We start from the raw sequence: 16,255 nt of genomic DNA on the forward strand, positions 1-16,255 counted from the left end.
TATACAATTTAGAGAAAAGGAAGACAAATAAAACATTGAAATCATTATAATTAATAGTGTGTTAAGTGTAAAGGGGTATAAATAATGAAATTTTGGATAAAAGTGGCTATTATACTTGTAGTATACATGTTTTATAAGGACCAACAACGCAAATGATTGTTTTGAAGTTGCTCATCAAGAGAGGGAAGATTATGTTCAGGTTAACAAGGGTTTTGGAATACATTTGGGCTTATAATAAATTATAAAGACTGATGAGAAAAAGAACAACAATACATTGAAAGTATTTTATTGAAAAAGGTATACAATTATTATGTAAATGATCTATACTCTACTGTTGCATTTAATTTATTGTACTATTACTCTTGTAATACATATTTTCTTATACTATTAAAAACTCATTTTTTCATACTCGTACATAATTAAGTATACTATATAACATAATCACAGCTCTGATATTAATTTAATAATTAAATTAATGGCTATTTAAAAAAATTATTTATAGTTGAAATTTTTCTCTTTCATGTTAATCGCCATTTGGTGGTAAATAGGGCGAACTAAAATTCGAAGTTTAGTCAACGCCTCTATCGGTAAAACGCCCAAGTTTGTCCTCGAATAGTTCCCCTTGTCAACGTTAGATGGCGCCATTTGTTTGTTAAAAAAAAAATAATAAAGGATTCAAGGGTTGCAGAATAATTCTCATTTATATTTTAATATCACAATGCTTGTCTACTAATTTTTTATAAGATATATTTATTTCTTATATTAATATAAACAAATGGCTCTATCTAGCGTTGGCAATGGGAACTATTCGAGGACAAACTTGGGCGTTTTCCTGATAGAGGCGCTGACCAAACTTCGAATTTTAATTCAGGTTGTTCACCACCAGATGGCGATTAACATGAAAGAAAACAATTTCAACTATAAATAATTTTTTTAAATAGACCATTAATTCTTACAATATATTTAAAATACACACATACAAATGTAAAAACAGATATATCCATTCTGCATAATTATTATAAATACATTAAATTCGTTTCAAATTCTCCTTGAGTATAAAAACACACATACTTCCGAGCAGTGAGAATCTTTTGTAAATCGCCTATTTGCGTTATTAGAGTTTATCCAAGTTTATCTTTCGCTTGGATTTACTATAGAAGCTTTATAACCCTCCTTTATTATCCCTAAATCATCTCCAATTACCTAAGCTCTTATCAAACTATGAGTTTTCTCTGTCTATTGTTATTGTTATTATTGTCAGAAAAGGCGCGCATCGTAGAATTTGTATCACTTGTAGGAATTGAAATTATCCAGTCGTTCGTTTAAAATTAAATGCAATGTAACCCGACCTAAATTTCTTGTTTACAGTTGAGAAAAACGTGTAATTTATCGATTTCTTACATTTATTGCTAAAGCGTGTAATCAACGATTACCCATTATGTTCTAATAACAAAGTTGTTACATTTGTTTAGGTTAGTTTTATTAAGGTATCGTCTGCTCCTCGTACTACTTGAATTATTTTTCCAGTTAATACATACACTTTACTTTATATCAGTTTTTTAACTCGTAGATCGTGTTACAATTCCTACAATTTAAGTAAAATGGATCTAGACAAAGACGAGTTATGTCTGGAATTGGATGCTGAAGAAGATGCTCTTCTTAATGAAGCCATTTGTATGAGATCAAGTGAGCTTGATAAAATAATAGAGTCAAATAAAAATGTTGTAAAACCTAAAAGTCCTGTTAAAACTGAACCTGTGGAAAATAATTCGTATGACAACAAAGATCAGAAAAAAGAGGAAGATACCAATTTAAATGTACAAGATAATAAAGTCAAATGCGAAGAAAATAAACTAGCTAATGGGAATGCCATAAAATTCGAAGATAATGTAAGAAATAAGCCAGAAGATTTATATAGTTTTCGCAAAAGACCTGGAGAAAAGAATGTATATTGCGAAGATAGGAAATTTTTACGTACTAGGCGTAACAGTGATTCAAGTACCACTACAAATTCTTCTGACAGTAGTAGAAGACGCATAGAATACGAAACAAATCCTAAAATATTAGCACATAGGCAAAAAGAAATAGATTATGGAAAGAATACCATCGGATACGATAGATATCTTGAGGCTGTGCCTAAGTAATGATTTTATATGCAAAGATATTATTGATGGGATTTTGAAAAATTTCTTAATAATCACATTATATATTTGTAAATTCATTTCAGAGATAAGCGTACAAGAGAACACCCAAGAACACCTCCAAAGCATATTAAATACAGTAGAAGAGGATGGGACGGCATGGTAAGATTGTGGAGGAAGCAACTTCATCAATGGGATCCTCCACAAGATAATGCAGATTAAAGTAGTGTTATGTTTAAACTTTGTTTCATTACATTGATATGTTATGATAATCTTTACAGTTCTATGTTTTTTACATACATGTATAAAATTAAAACATTCTAGAATTAGGTGAGATCTAGTATAAATTTTGGTACATTCTTACACAGTGTATTATAAAAGGTTTGAAACACATAATACATGTAGCTTTAGTACATATAATTTTAAATTACTCTCGTTTGCTAAATCGAAAATTTAAAAAATTTTGTGACATTATGATGTCTATATGAAAATGGATAACCATGGCAAAATGAACTACTTCCAGGAAGTTTATAAATTTTTTGAATTTTCGAATTTATAAAAAAAATATTACAAAACAGTATTATTTTCAAAATCATTATTTTTTCTTCTATTGTACATATTGAGTTACATTAAATACACGATTTAGTTATTTACAAGTGTACTTAGTTCATTTAAATGGTATAAAGTGAATATCACTTGGCATTAAATTGTGATTCTAATTTTTGTAAAATGGTATCCAGTTTTTGGTTGGTCCTTTGCTCCATCTCATCGATGCTTTTCATCACTTTTATTTCCATATCATGGAATTTATTATCAATATAAGTCTTAAGTTGCGTAATATCCGATACAGTCTCGTTCTTAGTACTGGTACCGAGCGCCGCCTCATTTTCAGTACTTTCTTCGATACTTCTATTTTTCGATGAATTCAAGATATTCTTATAACACGATTGAACATCAATGGAAGCATCATTTTCTTTTGTATTAAAATTTAGCTTAGTAAGGAAATTTTTAATTATTTCAGGATTAAAAATATCAGTCGGGAAACTCGTAGAATCGTTATCAGGCTCTGTTAAGTAGAGCTTTATACCATATACCCACATACCTAAAGTTTTGCTCTTTATTTTTGTAAACTGAAATGGAAAATTCTACTTTGAGTACCTTTTCTTGAAACTTTTAAAACTATATTGCGTGTAATTCTTATACCTTAATGCTAGCTTCTGTAGCAGATGGAATAATTGCAGTTTCCGCGATGTAAACAAAGCTATCCTCAAATTCATCCTCGAATTCTGCAAATACTGTTTTTTCATATTCACCAAATTCTTTGAAAAACTCTAACACGTAGGCCTCTGACACTACAGCAATATGAGATATCCTTTGACGGTTAGTCAGTTTTATATCCAGCACACATGGTTCTTTGGATTCAACTGGTTGCAATAATATACATGTATCCAAGGAAACTATATCATCGATATTAATCCTGTAATCAAAGTCAGATTGCTTTTTTATTGAATATGCTTAAAATGAGATGTTGATATATTTTCATTACTTCTCAAGTTTTTGAGACGAGGCTGCTATGGTGAAGGCATCGTGAAACAGTTTATTATTGATCTGCCAATTGCACGAAATTTGTAAAAAATCCTTGTTTAGCAGTGAAGAAGAATTGTCAAGTCCTTCATTGTTCGAATGTTCCATCGTACATAAACAATAACTAATAGATTCCTCTACAAATCATTGAATGTTACAATTGCTGCACGATTATGTTTGCTATTTGAATAACATCGTTTAAAAATATATTTAAAAGTAACTTCAATACTTGTGACATTTACGAAGGTTATGTCTATTTATAATCGAACAAGACGACTTTTCTAAAAAATCACATAATTCTTTATTATCATAGTAAAACTGTATACAGTCAGTAATACTTGTATTTTAAATACAGTCAGTAGTAATTGTACTTCTAAGCATTGTTATCGAATGCTATTTTATGCTATCTATTTGATACTGTTTTTGTATATACGTCAGTGGTCAGTGTTTCTCAAACTGTAATTTGTGGACTTTTGAAACGCGTTGATGGAAAAAATGAGGCATAAGAGGCAATAAGCGAAATTGTAAGTATAATTAAAAAAACACAAAATTAATGATTAATGATTAATGATTAAAGAAACACAAAACGAACAACAGATAAGTGATAAGGTGATAAGTTTTTACCCAAGTCACATGGTTTCACTACAGCCTATCATTTCGCCAGTAATTGCAAAGAGAACGAAGTTTTAGGAACGCTGCGACGTTCAATAAAAACTAACCTTTCTCTTCAGTGGCGCGAAATATTTCGCTGCTTACTAAATGAAAACGTAGGGAGATAAAGTATTAAGATTTCCAACTGCAACTGTGTACGGCTCTCAACGAGCCATTTTTCAATGAATACTAATTTCTGATTCTACAGTTGAGAAATTATCTGTAACTGAGATCGTTGAACGACAGAATGTGGTCGTGTAAAATTTTAAATAAGGTGCTCGTACGATCGAAATGTGTGACAGGTGGTGGGGGTTTACGAATCAAGCAGTTGTGCCGGAGTATTGAGCACAGATCTGCGCTGGTTAATCGTGTTTCTCTTTTACGCGACTTTGGTTCTAAAACAAAAATGTCGAAATACGTGATTGTTATGGTACGCCATGGAGAGAGCGAATGGAATAAGTTGAACCAATTCTGCGGATGGTACGATGCCAATTTATCTGAAAAAGGTGAGTGATCTTATGATGGCAACTCTTGAGAGTGGCTTCAAGGGCAAAAGGTCGAGCTGATTGAAATATCATAACACGCTTTTTAAGATCTATCGATGCATTTCGTTATCGTGTCCATGAAACAGTAAATAAATACTGTAATTTTACACTTATAGAATAACAAGATATAACCTTTATTTTTTCTGAATTTAATCCCTTCAAGCCCATGGTTAGATGCATATCCTTCTTTCTTAAAAACACATCTCTATTTTTGATTCATTCAAAGAATTAATGAATTCCATTCCATAATAAATATTCTATAACATGTGATCACAATTCTAGGCAGAAAAGAAGCAGAAGCTGCAGGAAAGGCAATAAAAAATGATGGTTTAGTCTTTGATGTTGCTCATACATCAGTATTGACAAGGGCTAATGACACTTTGGCAGCAATTCTTAAGGAAATAGGGCAAGAGAACATTCCCATTCACAAAACATGGCGATTGAATGAACGTCATTATGGAGCTCTCACTGGATTGAACAAAGCTGAAACAGCGACCAAATACGGAGAAGAGCAAGTACAAATTTGGAGAAGGTCCTTTGATACACCACCTCCACCTATGGAACGAGACCACAAGTATTACGATGCCATAGTAAAAGATCCACGATATGCCAATGAACTGAAAGAAGAAGATTTTCCTAAATTTGAATCTTTAAAATTGACGATTGAGAGGACTTTACCATATTGGAATAATACTATTATTCCACAGTTGAAGGAAGGAAAGCGAATTATCATTGCTGCTCATGGAAACAGCTTGCGTGGAATAGTCAAGCATCTGGATCGTAAGCAGTTATTTTTTCAAAGAAAGGAAGTTTTAAATAATTGTATATTAACTCCATTCCTTTTTCAGAGATAAGCAACGAAGATATCATGGGATTGAATCTGCCAACTGGTATTCCATTCGTTTACGAATTAGACGAAAATTTCAAACCAGTTGTGTCTATGAAGTTCTTAGGCGACGAAGAAACTGTCAAGGCTGCTATAGCTGCAGTTGCCGCACAAGGAAAAGCTAAGTAAAGCCAAAGGTGCTTATAAAATGAGAACTCTATCTGTGCGCGTATATGAAAACTATTGACTAGTTTCTAGTTTCACGTTTATTGTTAATTTCAATGTTATAAAGCATACTCAATTGTATGCTTATAATAAAACAAAGAAACAGATTCAAATACAGTCATTATTTTTCAGTAACTGTTAAAATGCATTGTAATTTATTAAGAGAAATATTTATTGAAAACCATTATAAGGTGTGATGAAAGAAGTATAAAAGTACAAAGATAAATCTAATCTAATTATTTTTCCTCCTATGCTTTCAAAAAATATTCAAATTTTAATTATTAATAAGCGAAGTAAGTAACAAAAATTGAAGTGTAAAATGTAGTAAGTTTTGATGCATGTTGTACTAATTGAAGTGAGCGAAAATTAAAATCATGTTGATCATTCTTTAATGCAAACAAATATTGATATAACATAACCTATTTTATAATTCGAAAAGAATACAAAATTGTATCGAAATGTGTTGACAAATGAAAATTCTAAAAATATATTTTCGAACTTAAATATCAGCAAGCAAACTCATAAATATAAAAAATTCGGTAAGAAAACGATATTACAAAAATACCTCGGCAGATTTATTTTTGTTTTTAGATTATTATCTTCTATAGAATAATAGTGTTGTAATATAAATAATTTATTTAAATCGTGACAAATAAAAGCGCCATCTATAACAAGAAATGAATTATTAAGTGCGTTGTGTAGGTACTTGATTTGTTGGTTGACTTTCCATTTTTGACCAGATAATGCTGAATCATTAATCAAACAGTCGTTCGTATCGAATGACACGACAATCATTTGAACTTTATTTACAGTGATTAAACAGTGATTCATTCCTGATTGAATACATATCGAGATAATTCTAACCTAAATGTTACAGAAAAAGATAGTATTTATTTCGCTGTAATAATTCTATATTTCGGAGGAGTCAACATTGTTTAGGCATGAGACGGGTCGACTTGAAAGTCGTGTTACTGGGTAACGCGGCCGTAGGGAAGACAAGTCTTGTGGAACGTTTCGTAAACGAAAGATTCAATGAGAGTCTTTCCTATCAAAATGTAAGTGTACTTTATAAAAAGATACATTACATACTAGATTCTCTTTTTAGGTATTTACATTATCAAGCAATTCCTATGATTCTTGTTAAATTTTACACTAAATAATTTGAAACGAATTTGCATCAAGTTTTTGTAAGGGATGCGAAAGGGTCGATATTATTAAATTTTGTGCAAATTGTAAAAACTTGGGTCGATCGAGAGATAATACTAATTTAGGCCGTCTTGTTTCTCTTAGTCCGCGGCATGGAAGGAATATTCTAAAATAAAGTTATTAAGATTTGCGCTGAGAATCGTCTAGAAGGTGCATCGTAAAACAAATTAACTCAGTTCCACTTTCCTTAGACTATAGGCGCTGCGTTTGCAGCTAAACAAATACAACACGATGGGAACAAGTTTATTATGGGAATATGGGACACTGCAGGCAGCGAAAAGTAAGCATTTATAACTCAGTTTCTTTTAATTTCTCATTGTTGAATTTTGTTGCTAATGATGTATATTCTTGTAGGTATGATGCAATGACTAGGATATATTACCGTGGAGCAAAAGCTGCTGTAGTGTGTTACGACATTACGAAATTAAATACATTTCAGAGGGCAAAATTCTGGGTAAGGGAGCTCAGAAGTGTTGAAGAGGATTGTAAAGTATATATTTGTGGTACAAAAAAGGATATCTTAGACCACGGTGCAATTCCATCACCTGAAATAGATGTTGTGGAAACATATACAACAGGCATACAAGCTAAGTTCTTCATAACATCTAGCAAAACAGGGGAAAATGTTGGTAAGAATATACACACACATGTTAGACTTGCATCGATACTATAAATCGTATATATTTATTAGTCCATTTTTTTAGCTGAATTGTTTAATGAAATTGCACAAGACTTTATGTCCGACCCAGTGAATGTACAAAGTATAAAAGAGACAATTGATGTAATCGAAGAGCCTAAGAAAACACATTGTTGTTCGTTTACGTAACAAAATGGATATTAGAAGTTACTATAGTTCTCTTATCTCTCGTATATTATACCGCTCTATGTAAGTGAATGTTGTAAATGCAGATCAATGTGCAATATACTTAGTCAAGATACATACTTGCACGTACATGTAAAGGAAACTTCTACCCTTGAGATCTATTTTTAAATATACTTATTTTACATTTTTGTAATACTGTTCATACTTTTTTTTTTTTATGAAGCATATACCTTTGAGAAAAATTGTGGTAAATATAAAGTTAGCGTATTACGATCCGACAATACACTTTTAAAAATGTAATTTTCAACCTTTGTCACGACTAGGTCATGGACAAAAATTTATTAAGTTATAACACATGGTGTTACTAACATCGATAAAAATGTGAAGTGCAAGTATTCAAATTTGCCTTATATTTAATCCAGTGCCTTTCTTTAGTAAAAGAAAATTTATTCCAAGATAAATCGCGGTCCCTTTTAAGAGCTATAATAAAAGATATTATAAGGAACAATGTATTATTATTTTAAAAAATAGACAATTGTATTCGTTTTTATTACAGTGGCATTACCTTTTGTTATAAATCTCTATAAATAAATGCTTTGCTGGTGCGCTTAATTGAGCAATATGACGTGTTTGACGAGAAACGTGTCCGTCACCAATATTTAGTTTTTAAAACGTTACGGCGATAGGATTTCCCTAATTTTCTCATAAACGCCAAAGAATACGAATCCGCTAATGGTAAAGCCGCCCACTCTTGGAAGAAAGCCTGCAAAAAGCCTGGGGACGTTAGGCACCAATTATTATTTGCGTAACAATGATAATTTTCAATACAAAATTTGACAATGTCTATACCCTCTCACGCCACAACTTCGATAAACCTCCTTCAACATTATCGATATTTTTACTTCCTCTTTATCTGCCGACGTATTCGACAACATTATTCTAGTTTTTGCAACGTCCAAAGGCGTCGTCACAGCTGCGGATATAGCCACTACAAAAAAAATCAATGATTACATAAATATTTCGTTGCGGCGTTTATAAATAGGTTATACATTAAATGCAATTTTTATTTTTTCTACCTGATACTGATCCACAGAAGGCACCTTCCACAGGTGTACATTCGCGGCCCGCTTGTCGTGTCCAACAGAGTTTAAAATATTCCCACAGGGGCATTTGAACGAAACCAAACGGTAAATCGCGAAGCACGGTGCTCCCATAGCCACGGTATAAAGTTCTTAGTGCTAATCTTTGTCTATCGTGTAAAAGCGCTTGTTTTCTTTGTTTCACTACTTCTACTGGGACCCGAATAAGGCATGCGACCTGTTAGTAGAATCTCAAATCATATTGGTGATATAATTTGGTAGATCGTATTTTTAGAAAATTGAGCTTCAACCCTTCATTGTATTCGAATTAAAAAATTTAGAAAAAGAAAGAAATGTAAAACTATGAAATATCCTGATATTCAGAAGGACTGCTAATTTTTTTTCTTCGTGAACAATCCTTGTTAGGATCTAAGCGTATATAAACAAATTTTACCATTTCTCCAAACGACGCGGCGATCATATGTATAAACGAGTGATACTGTTGAGGTATGTGAGGTTGTAAAACTTCTTTGATTCCGTCGTAAGTTATAAAGAATATGGCAGCTGCAAGTAATGTGCTTATTAGTACGAAATTATTTTTGTTGATTGGAAAAAGTATGATTAATCGGAATTTACCGGATGGGGGGGATCCTGCCATCACAGGACCCAATCCCCGATACAACCGTCTAAAACCGCCAGATTTAATGAAACCATGCTGGCTTTGCAAGCGTGTTTTAAGCGTATCCAATGGGAAAAATGTCAAGTCGCAAACGGTTCCTGCGAGGGCACCTGACTGTCGTGAATTGAAAATAATATTTTAATATGCATCTGCAACATGATTCACGCAGGAATCGCATTAGAAGTTGCGGGGTACGATTAAAACTATTTTTTGACGAGGTACCTAGATTCGCAAGGTCTGTTCAAGTGAAATATTAATTTTATTTGCGATTTAGAAAACTTTCTTATAAAGTCAATGTTAATATTATTAAGTACAATTGCTTTGTTGTCACATCTGTACATGTGAATTTGATAATTCAAAGTTATGTAAAGGTCAACATATATCTACGCGTTTAAATTCTTTTTTTTAATTAGCTACATTACTGCGTTAGTAAAAATGTCGGTAATCTTAAGATATCGAAAAAACATGGTGCTAAAAAAATTATTTCTTTGTGACAATTTTCTTTCATAATAATTTTCGTACGTTACGTTAAGAGGAAATTATCTAAAATTAAAATTACTTTAAAATATCTTCGTAAAATCCAGGACAGAATAAGAAACGCCTGTTTTTTTCGAGAACTTATGTACAATTAACATTAAAATTTTTGCAATACTGATATATTTCCACCTGAAATAATTTTAAGCAAGCGATAAACACTCGTAGAAAAAATTCCACCTCAACATCGAAGTCCGGATTCTGAATAAAATCGTAAGAAAATGATCACTGAATAATCTTCACGAATCTACTGACAACGAAAAAAAAACCTGACACGTGGATTAGTGATAGCAGTAACTAACACGCGTACAAATCGATCTTATACTAATTACGCAAATTTGAATTGTTTACTTACGATAGATGATGTGAGGATAACATTTATCGTGTCTGTGTTCCCCTCGAAATTCTTGTCGTGCAACATTTCTGGTTAGTGTTATAGTTTCTTATCGCGTTAACATTTTCAAGACTTGTGAAGCATACTAATGAAACGATTTAAACGTGTCGCTAAATTAATAAGTTAAAAAGTATCGTTCGAAAGATTAACCATTGTAAAGAGCTTTTTGACAAAACGTTTAACACGATTTATGGGAAGTACAAGTGCGATATGTGCTTTAAGATTTTACGATTGTTCGTAGACGTTAACGAAATTGCTACGCGTTATCAACGAGCACGTGTATTTATTATGTAACGACATCACAAGTTAACCGTCGTTTACTTTCGTTGTAACCAGTTATAACTGTCGATACCGTAGCTAACCGTAGTCCACCGTAGTCTGCTAGCTCGTACCTAACCTAACCTCGTACGTTACGAAACCGAACCAAACCGAACAAACCACTGTCTTATTATAGGTTAGGAGAGGCTTTTGTTTTTTAGGGCAATTTCTCACTAGCGAAAACACAGAAATAGACGAAGATGCGTGAGAGAATATTACTAGACGCGATATATTACATATATATAGGGGATCACGACGCAATTACGTCATGAAAGCCGTTGGATTCAGTATGAGGAAATTCTTGGCTTTTCTATTTGCTGTATTCTGGTCGGTCGGGAGCGCGAAGGAAATTTCCGAAAAATGATCAAATTGATGTTTTAGGTATCATTAAAGTGTTCACATAACCTCGAAATTTCGTTGACACCACTTTGGGCGGGAATCTCGAAAGATTTATACTTTCGCACGATCGTCCAGAAAAATGTCGCAGACCATTTTGAAAAGCAGCTTGGAAAATGCTTCCTTCAATATTGTGTTTCAGGTATTTTACCAACGTAACGACCGTTCGAACTATCGTAATTATTTCATGGCGAGAACTGTCGTTTCGGTTTCATTGAAAAGCTTTATTTTACCTTTACAGCAAATCCTCGACTTACGCTATTTATTCATTTTAAAGATTTCCGTATTAAATTGTATAAATCCACTGTATTTCTAGGAAGAAAGATCAGATATGGTTCAAGAATAATTGACACTATTAGAGAGAGGGGAATGTAGATACTGTCAAATAATTTTTACTTGCGAAAAGTATTAGTTGCAAGCCTTGTGAAATTTGACCCTGCTCTGATTCTGCCTACAATACATTTGGTGTACTATCTTATACATATTCTATTATAAAAAAAACAAAGAAACTTTATTTGGCAACTCTGTATCAATGATTTTATACAACCCAAAATTGTGTAACTGGAGGACTTACTGTAAAAGCAAACAATACTAATATTATCGATATTTTAAATTACTATATCTAATTACTGATAATCTGGAAGAATTATTTCTTCAATATAATAAATCTCCAAGGAATTGTAACATATAGTAATTATAACAATTTTATTTGTAGATCCTATGTCGAGGTGTCACGTTTGTTTTAAATGCTTTTGTTGTCCGACACGTGGGCCAAGCAGTTCTGGGAGTTATAAATGTTAGACTGCTGCTGCTGGAATCAATGATCCTATTCTTATCCAGAGAACCATTCATGAAAGCATGTTTAACAAACACAGCAGAACATAATTGGGCCCAAGTTGTTAATTTATTATGGATGACGTTAGTTCTCAAAACAAAATAATCCTAAACTATATAATAACACTTAATAACACTGAAACACACTTTATAATATTTTTACAGGGTTCCTATTTGCTTTCTAATGTCTGTAACTTTTGGATATATCTGGCTTTCTATCTTATCAACAGCTGAAGCATTACCGCCATATTACACATTTGCAGTTTGGGCAGTTGCTTTATCTTGTATTATCGAATTGTCATCTTTAATTGTACAACTGGTTGCAAGTGCATTTTTGTTTGTTAGGCTGAAAGTAAGAACTCGACTTAAAACTGTTTGAATTGATTCTATCTATCCTGTTGTAAGAAATAATTTTTTTAATTTTTTTAGATTATACTCGATACTATCATGATCGCCATTCGTACCATGACGTTTGTACCATTGATACTTCACAATCCAGAAAATGCGTTATTCGCATTTGGCGCAGCTCAACTAATCGCGGCAATATTTTATACTACTAGTCACTATGCATATTTTCATTATTATATTAAAAAAATGAATAAGTGTAAGTTAAAGAGAAGAATGTCGATAAAAGACAATAGCGACGAATACGTCGTGAGAGAATTTCCATTCGAAACAGTAAAAGACTTTTTGCCTGGATATCTAGAGAACAAAGTATGTATTAAAACGCATCTCGTATATATAGCGCTTGTACAAATAGTTATCTTTTAGGAATCGTACTTAGATAAAAAATTGACTATCCTTACATGGAGTTTCTTTAGACAAGGAATTTTAAAACAAATTCTGACTGAAGGAGAAAGATTAATTATGACAGTAATGCCAGTATTAACATTCACTGAACAGGTATTTAATTACAGATAAGTATTTAATTATCCTTCTTGTTTAAAAAATTAACACTGTTTTCGTGTTTCTAAAGGGAACATACGAAATTGTGAACAATCTAGGTTCTCTAGCAGCAAGATTTATTTTCCGTCCAATAGAGGAGAGTGGGTATTTCTATTTTACCCAAATGATCAAACGTGACAAACCAATTAATGATCAAAATCCTGTAAGTAGCTGACGAGAGGTAGAAATACGATACACATCATTATGGAGTAATTAATAAAATATGTGCTTTAGGTAAAAATTCAAGAAAGCGTAAATGTTCTTACACATTTATGTTCAGCCGTCACGTCTATCGGTTTGGTCGTTTTGGTGTTTGGACAGTCTTACTCGAGCACTCTTTTATGGTTGTACGGCGGTGCAAAGTTGACTTCGCATCTACCAACTCTTTTAATGCGAGCGCATTGCTTGGCTATTCTATTGTTGGGAATAAATGGAGTAACAGAATGTTACACGAATGCAACAGCTGACAGTGCAACTATAAACAAAAGCAATTTAATTATGATTTACGAGTCGATCGCATTCTTAGGTGCATCGTACTTATTTGCCATTTGGTTTGGACCAGTTGGTTTCATCCTTGGAAATTGCGTAAATATGAGCCTAAGAATTGTCCACTCAACCATTTTCATCAACAGAAGATATAAAGATACGATATACCGTCCATTACGTGGATTAGTACCAAAGCCAATGTTTTCCGCTTCTCTTTTTATAGCAGCTTTAGTCACCAATGTGTCTCATGTAAGAGGATCATTCCATAACTTCCCAAGTATTATTGGAAAGTGTTGGATTAACATTTTAAACTTTGTACGTTTCAGACTTACTTCTTCCCTGACGATAAAGTCTTACATCTAATTATCGGAGTAATACTGTTTATAGTTGTACTTGTGTCTTGGATCTATGAGCATCACGATCTAATTAGGCTCGGTACAAACAAGTGGTACGAGCGCAGAAATAGACACAAGAAAAGCGACTGACCTTAACTTTGTTGATGATGATGGTTTATTGATATTTACATACAAATTATTTACAAAGGTGCTGCAGTGCAGAACTAATGTAAACCTTATAAAATTTAATAATTACATATTTTCTATACTGTTATAGTTCAAATCAACCAAGTGTAAGCTCCTTTATCTCAACGAAGTTACATAAAAATTATTTATTCAGAGTTTATGTATATACATGTATATACATATATATATATTTAACAAGATAGTTCTAAACATAATGGACTTAGCTTAAATATAACCAGTATTATTAGTTCGAGTAACAGAAATTATTTTACACAGAGACATCCTTATAAATTGCACCTACAACAGGACCTTGACGTTGTATAAGGCATATCCTACAAAGTTATTTATAATGTTTTTCGTATTTATTATTAACTACATCCTTCTATTTAAAAAAACTTGTTCAGTTTCAATGTTGTTTTAATAAATTCCTCAGTTAATAATTTAAACTTAGCATCAATTTTCTTCCAATTACAAAGAATATAAAATATAAAAGTATAAAAATTTGTCTTGTTACCTGCTATCATTCTGAAGACATATGATTGGAGCAGACTGTTTGGGCTCCAATTTTGCAACTTGATCCGCGATAGCTGCAATTATTCCTGCGCTCTCTGTAGATGCATTCCCTTTAACTAAAAATATTTGTATTTTATTATGTTATTTTATGTTTATATTGAATTGGAAATATCGTTTAAAAGAAATACCTCCTAAACATAATCCTGCATGGTCAGCCAAAACGCAGCCAATTATGCCATCAGTATTATTTCTATAAACAAGATTTGTGATCATTTAACAGTTTTATGACAATATTGTTCGTCAACTGATACAAATTTCAATAGAATCCGATGCATGCTAACAGAAATACCATGTTATACAAATGTTGACATTGTGAGTAATAATGTAAACAACTATTAATATGCTTCTCCTTCCACGAGAGTAATATCTATTCTTCTATTTAACTTACACGTCATCCAGCGTTTTTTCTAAGTTTTTCTCCATGTCTTGTTTGTGTTAATAAACTACTTTCGACAAGAATTAAATATTTACTGGAAGCAATTCGATTTGACGTATCTGTCACAAATAGTCACAAACGAACTATTAGGATTTGTTACGTTTACATATAAAAACCAATCAGAACTATGCCGCAACAGGTAATCATATTATTCGATATAGTGTTCGAGAATTTACTATCGACCTATCGACCATATACAGGGTATGCAAGAAATAAGTATTAGGAACAAAGGATGCCAGGGCTGTAACTAATTGTAAGATTAGCCTTGAACTTATGGAAAAAAAAATAACAAAAAGCAAAAGCAATAGTAGTTTACTTTGGATTCTTGTTTAGGATTAATTTTGTTAGATACATATTTACATTGTAAGTATAACTTACTGTAATAAAAAGTAGGTATAGGAAAATAACTATTTTATAATGAAGTTTTCTTATATTGTCTCATCAAGGGTTTCAAAATATCTAATTACGCTACTGATGTATATATAGGTTCAAAGATTGAAAGCTGAGATGAATTTTGTATACTGTGCAATTATAATATGATAAGAATGTACACAATATTGTCAGTAAATGTACTTTTTGTTTATTATTACATTCTTTGGGGTTATGTTCAATTTTCATATTTACAATGTCACAATCTAGTCGCAAAATATGAATATTCATAACAGTATTGTTATTATTGTTTCTTATAAGCAGTACAGAAGGCCATTCATTAGCATAGAGTATAGTGATAAGGTATTTCGGCAAAGATATTCCAGAGGTTATCGTAAAACACCTATAATGGAATATTTCATCCATTATCTCGATTCTTTCGAAATTCTACAACGCGCGTTAGAACTTTGAACATAAACACGTATTCAAATAAGGGTTAATTATTCCTTCATTTATAAATAAGAATAGATCATATCACGAAGCGCTGTTATTAAGATTAACTCGATAATTTTATGAATTATTCCTTCGTGTATAAATAAAAATAGATTATGTCATTATAATAATATCGCCTATAGGCGATTCAACTACCTTTGTTATAAATTGTGCAAGAAAATTGCATGCAAGAAGACG

The 16,255-nt window shown here is 32.1% G+C and overlaps 7 protein-coding genes across 11 annotated transcripts; 4 read left to right on the forward strand and 3 right to left on the reverse strand.

The window, feature by feature from the left end:
* The first annotated feature begins 1,034 nt into the window (after positions 1 to 1,034).
* LOC128875457 (histone RNA hairpin-binding protein) lies at positions 1,035 to 2,789 on the forward strand. Of its 3 annotated transcripts, none has more exons than XM_054121054.1 (3): positions 1,035 to 1,472; positions 1,556 to 2,140; positions 2,228 to 2,789. In XM_054121054.1, exons 2-3 carry the CDS (start codon positions 1,602 to 1,604, stop codon positions 2,361 to 2,363), a joined length of 675 nt encoding a protein of 224 aa, XP_053977029.1. In that variant the 5' UTR covers positions 1,035 to 1,472; positions 1,556 to 1,601; the 3' UTR covers positions 2,364 to 2,789. The 3 variants fall into 3 exon arrangements, with proteins under 3 accessions (XP_053977029.1, XP_053977028.1, XP_053977027.1); XM_054121053.1 differs by having other exon boundaries at positions 1,036 to 1,472; positions 1,571 to 2,140; XM_054121052.1 differs by having other exon boundaries at positions 1,037 to 1,487; positions 1,571 to 2,140.
* A 41-nt stretch (positions 2,790 to 2,830) lies between these two features.
* Positions 2,831 to 4,343, reverse strand: LOC128875454 (uncharacterized). Its single transcript, XM_054121049.1, has 4 exons — positions 3,955 to 4,343; positions 3,688 to 3,862; positions 3,345 to 3,618; positions 2,831 to 3,271 (listed from the first exon to the last, which is right to left on the reverse strand). Exons 2-4 carry the CDS (start codon positions 3,831 to 3,833, stop codon positions 2,834 to 2,836), a joined length of 858 nt encoding a protein of 285 aa, XP_053977024.1. The 5' UTR covers positions 3,834 to 3,862; positions 3,955 to 4,343; the 3' UTR covers positions 2,831 to 2,833.
* A 265-nt stretch (positions 4,344 to 4,608) lies between these two features.
* Positions 4,609 to 6,198, forward strand: LOC128875453 (phosphoglycerate mutase 2). Its single transcript, XM_054121048.1, has 3 exons — positions 4,609 to 4,882; positions 5,204 to 5,701; positions 5,770 to 6,198. Exons 1-3 carry the CDS (start codon positions 4,624 to 4,626, stop codon positions 5,934 to 5,936), a joined length of 924 nt encoding a protein of 307 aa, XP_053977023.1. The 5' UTR covers positions 4,609 to 4,623; the 3' UTR covers positions 5,937 to 6,198.
* Positions 6,199 to 6,346: 148 nt separating this feature from the next.
* On the forward strand, positions 6,347 to 8,194 carry LOC128875458 (ras-related protein Rab-24-like). The gene is made up of 4 exons (XM_054121056.1): positions 6,347 to 7,027; positions 7,370 to 7,458; positions 7,533 to 7,807; positions 7,883 to 8,194. The coding sequence occupies exons 1-4, from the start codon at positions 6,914 to 6,916 to the stop codon at positions 8,002 to 8,004; spliced, it is 600 nt and encodes a 199-aa protein (XP_053977031.1). The 5' UTR covers positions 6,347 to 6,913; the 3' UTR covers positions 8,005 to 8,194.
* Positions 8,195 to 8,343: 149 nt separating this feature from the next.
* On the reverse strand, positions 8,344 to 11,126 carry LOC128875455 (S-adenosylmethionine mitochondrial carrier protein-like). Of its 2 annotated transcripts, XM_054121050.1 has the most exons (7): positions 10,649 to 11,123; positions 9,717 to 9,873; positions 9,535 to 9,644; positions 9,078 to 9,318; positions 8,851 to 8,989; positions 8,567 to 8,775; positions 8,344 to 8,481 (listed from the first exon to the last, which is right to left on the reverse strand). In XM_054121050.1, the coding sequence occupies exons 1-6, from the start codon at positions 10,712 to 10,714 to the stop codon at positions 8,676 to 8,678; spliced, it is 813 nt and encodes a 270-aa protein (XP_053977025.1). In that variant the 5' UTR covers positions 10,715 to 11,123; the 3' UTR covers positions 8,344 to 8,481; positions 8,567 to 8,675. The 2 variants fall into 2 exon arrangements, with proteins under 2 accessions (XP_053977025.1, XP_053977026.1); XM_054121051.1 differs by lacking the exon at positions 8,344 to 8,481 and having other exon boundaries at positions 8,593 to 8,764; positions 10,649 to 11,126.
* On the forward strand, positions 10,337 to 14,154 carry LOC128875448 (protein RFT1 homolog). Of its 2 annotated transcripts, none has more exons than XM_054121039.1 (9): positions 10,337 to 10,719; positions 11,387 to 11,543; positions 12,117 to 12,319; positions 12,401 to 12,587; positions 12,665 to 12,949; positions 13,007 to 13,138; positions 13,212 to 13,343; positions 13,415 to 13,915; positions 13,993 to 14,154. In XM_054121039.1, the coding sequence occupies exons 2-9, from the start codon at positions 11,484 to 11,486 to the stop codon at positions 14,149 to 14,151; spliced, it is 1,659 nt and encodes a 552-aa protein (XP_053977014.1). In that variant the 5' UTR covers positions 10,337 to 10,719; positions 11,387 to 11,483; the 3' UTR covers positions 14,152 to 14,154. The 2 variants fall into 2 exon arrangements, with proteins under 2 accessions (XP_053977014.1, XP_053977013.1); XM_054121038.1 differs by lacking the exon at positions 10,337 to 10,719 and adding an exon at positions 11,149 to 11,292.
* Positions 14,155 to 14,176: 22 nt separating this feature from the next.
* LOC128875459 (uncharacterized) lies at positions 14,177 to 15,344 on the reverse strand. The gene is made up of 4 exons (XM_054121057.1): positions 15,149 to 15,344; positions 14,889 to 14,950; positions 14,702 to 14,816; positions 14,177 to 14,519 (listed from the first exon to the last, which is right to left on the reverse strand). Exons 1-4 carry the CDS (start codon positions 15,181 to 15,183, stop codon positions 14,456 to 14,458), a joined length of 276 nt encoding a protein of 91 aa, XP_053977032.1. The 5' UTR covers positions 15,184 to 15,344; the 3' UTR covers positions 14,177 to 14,455.
* Positions 15,345 to 16,255: the final 911 nt, after the last annotated feature.

This window comes from Hylaeus volcanicus, chromosome 4 (genome assembly GCF_026283585.1).
Source record: "Hylaeus volcanicus isolate JK05 chromosome 4, UHH_iyHylVolc1.0_haploid, whole genome shotgun sequence".
In the NCBI taxonomy this organism is placed as follows: domain Eukaryota; kingdom Metazoa; phylum Arthropoda; class Insecta; order Hymenoptera; family Colletidae; genus Hylaeus; species Hylaeus volcanicus.

What these genes read in the sequence shown, in the direction of transcription:
- LOC128875459 (XM_054121057.1), bottom strand. Translation starts at nt 15,183, where the DNA reads ATGGAGAAAAACTTAGAAAAAACGCTGGATGACGT. An exon ending in GAAAAAACGCTGGATGACGT is followed by an intron (nt 14,951 to 15,148) that starts GTAAGTTAAATA and finishes TCTTGTTTATAG; the next exon opens with AAATAATACTGATGGCATAA. An exon ending in TGTCTTCAGAATGATAGCAG is followed by an intron (nt 14,520 to 14,701) that starts GTAACAAGACAA and finishes ATAACTTTGTAG; the next exon opens with GATATGCCTTATACAACGTC.
- LOC128875454 (XM_054121049.1), bottom strand. Translation starts at nt 3,833, where the DNA reads ATGGAACATTCGAACAATGAAGGACTTGACAATTCTTCTTCACTGCTA. An exon ending in TCGTCTCAAAAACTTGAGAA is followed by an intron (nt 3,619 to 3,687) that starts GTAATGAAAATA and finishes CTTTGATTACAG; the next exon opens with GATTAATATCGATGATATAG. An exon ending in CTACAGAAGCTAGCATTAAG is followed by an intron (nt 3,272 to 3,344) that starts GTATAAGAATTA and finishes TTTCCATTTCAG; the next exon opens with TTTACAAAAATAAAGAGCAA.
- LOC128875453 (XM_054121048.1), top strand. Translation starts at nt 4,624, where the DNA reads ATGTGGTCGTGTAAAATTTTAAATAAGGTGCTCGTACGATCGAAATGT. An exon ending in TGCCAATTTATCTGAAAAAG is followed by an intron (nt 4,883 to 5,203) that starts GTGAGTGATCTT and finishes TCACAATTCTAG; the next exon opens with GCAGAAAAGAAGCAGAAGCT. An exon ending in AATAGTCAAGCATCTGGATC is followed by an intron (nt 5,702 to 5,769) that starts GTAAGCAGTTAT and finishes TTCCTTTTTCAG; the next exon opens with AGATAAGCAACGAAGATATC.
- LOC128875455 (XM_054121050.1), bottom strand. Translation starts at nt 10,714, where the DNA reads ATGTTGCACGACAAGAATTTCGAGGGGAACACAGACACGATAAATGTT. An exon ending in CTTCTGTGGATCAGTATCAG is followed by an intron (nt 8,990 to 9,077) that starts GTAGAAAAAATA and finishes TTTTTTTTGTAG; the next exon opens with TGGCTATATCCGCAGCTGTG. An exon ending in CGAAGTTGTGGCGTGAGAGG is followed by an intron (nt 8,776 to 8,850) that starts GTATAGACATTG and finishes TAACGTCCCCAG; the next exon opens with GCTTTTTGCAGGCTTTCTTC.
- LOC128875457 (XM_054121054.1), top strand. Translation starts at nt 1,602, where the DNA reads ATGGATCTAGACAAAGACGAGTTATGTCTGGAATTGGATGCTGAAGAA. An exon ending in TATCTTGAGGCTGTGCCTAA is followed by an intron (nt 2,141 to 2,227) that starts GTAATGATTTTA and finishes AATTCATTTCAG; the next exon opens with AGATAAGCGTACAAGAGAAC.
- LOC128875458 (XM_054121056.1), top strand. Translation starts at nt 6,914, where the DNA reads ATGAGACGGGTCGACTTGAAAGTCGTGTTACTGGGTAACGCGGCCGTA. An exon ending in AGAGTCTTTCCTATCAAAAT is followed by an intron (nt 7,028 to 7,369) that starts GTAAGTGTACTT and finishes CACTTTCCTTAG; the next exon opens with ACTATAGGCGCTGCGTTTGC. An exon ending in GACACTGCAGGCAGCGAAAA is followed by an intron (nt 7,459 to 7,532) that starts GTAAGCATTTAT and finishes ATATTCTTGTAG; the next exon opens with GTATGATGCAATGACTAGGA.
- LOC128875448 (XM_054121039.1), top strand. Translation starts at nt 11,484, where the DNA reads ATGTCGCAGACCATTTTGAAAAGCAGCTTGGAAAATGCTTCCTTCAAT. An exon ending in TTTTGTTTGTTAGGCTGAAA is followed by an intron (nt 12,588 to 12,664) that starts GTAAGAACTCGA and finishes TAATTTTTTTAG; the next exon opens with ATTATACTCGATACTATCAT. An exon ending in CAATTAATGATCAAAATCCT is followed by an intron (nt 13,344 to 13,414) that starts GTAAGTAGCTGA and finishes TATGTGCTTTAG; the next exon opens with GTAAAAATTCAAGAAAGCGT.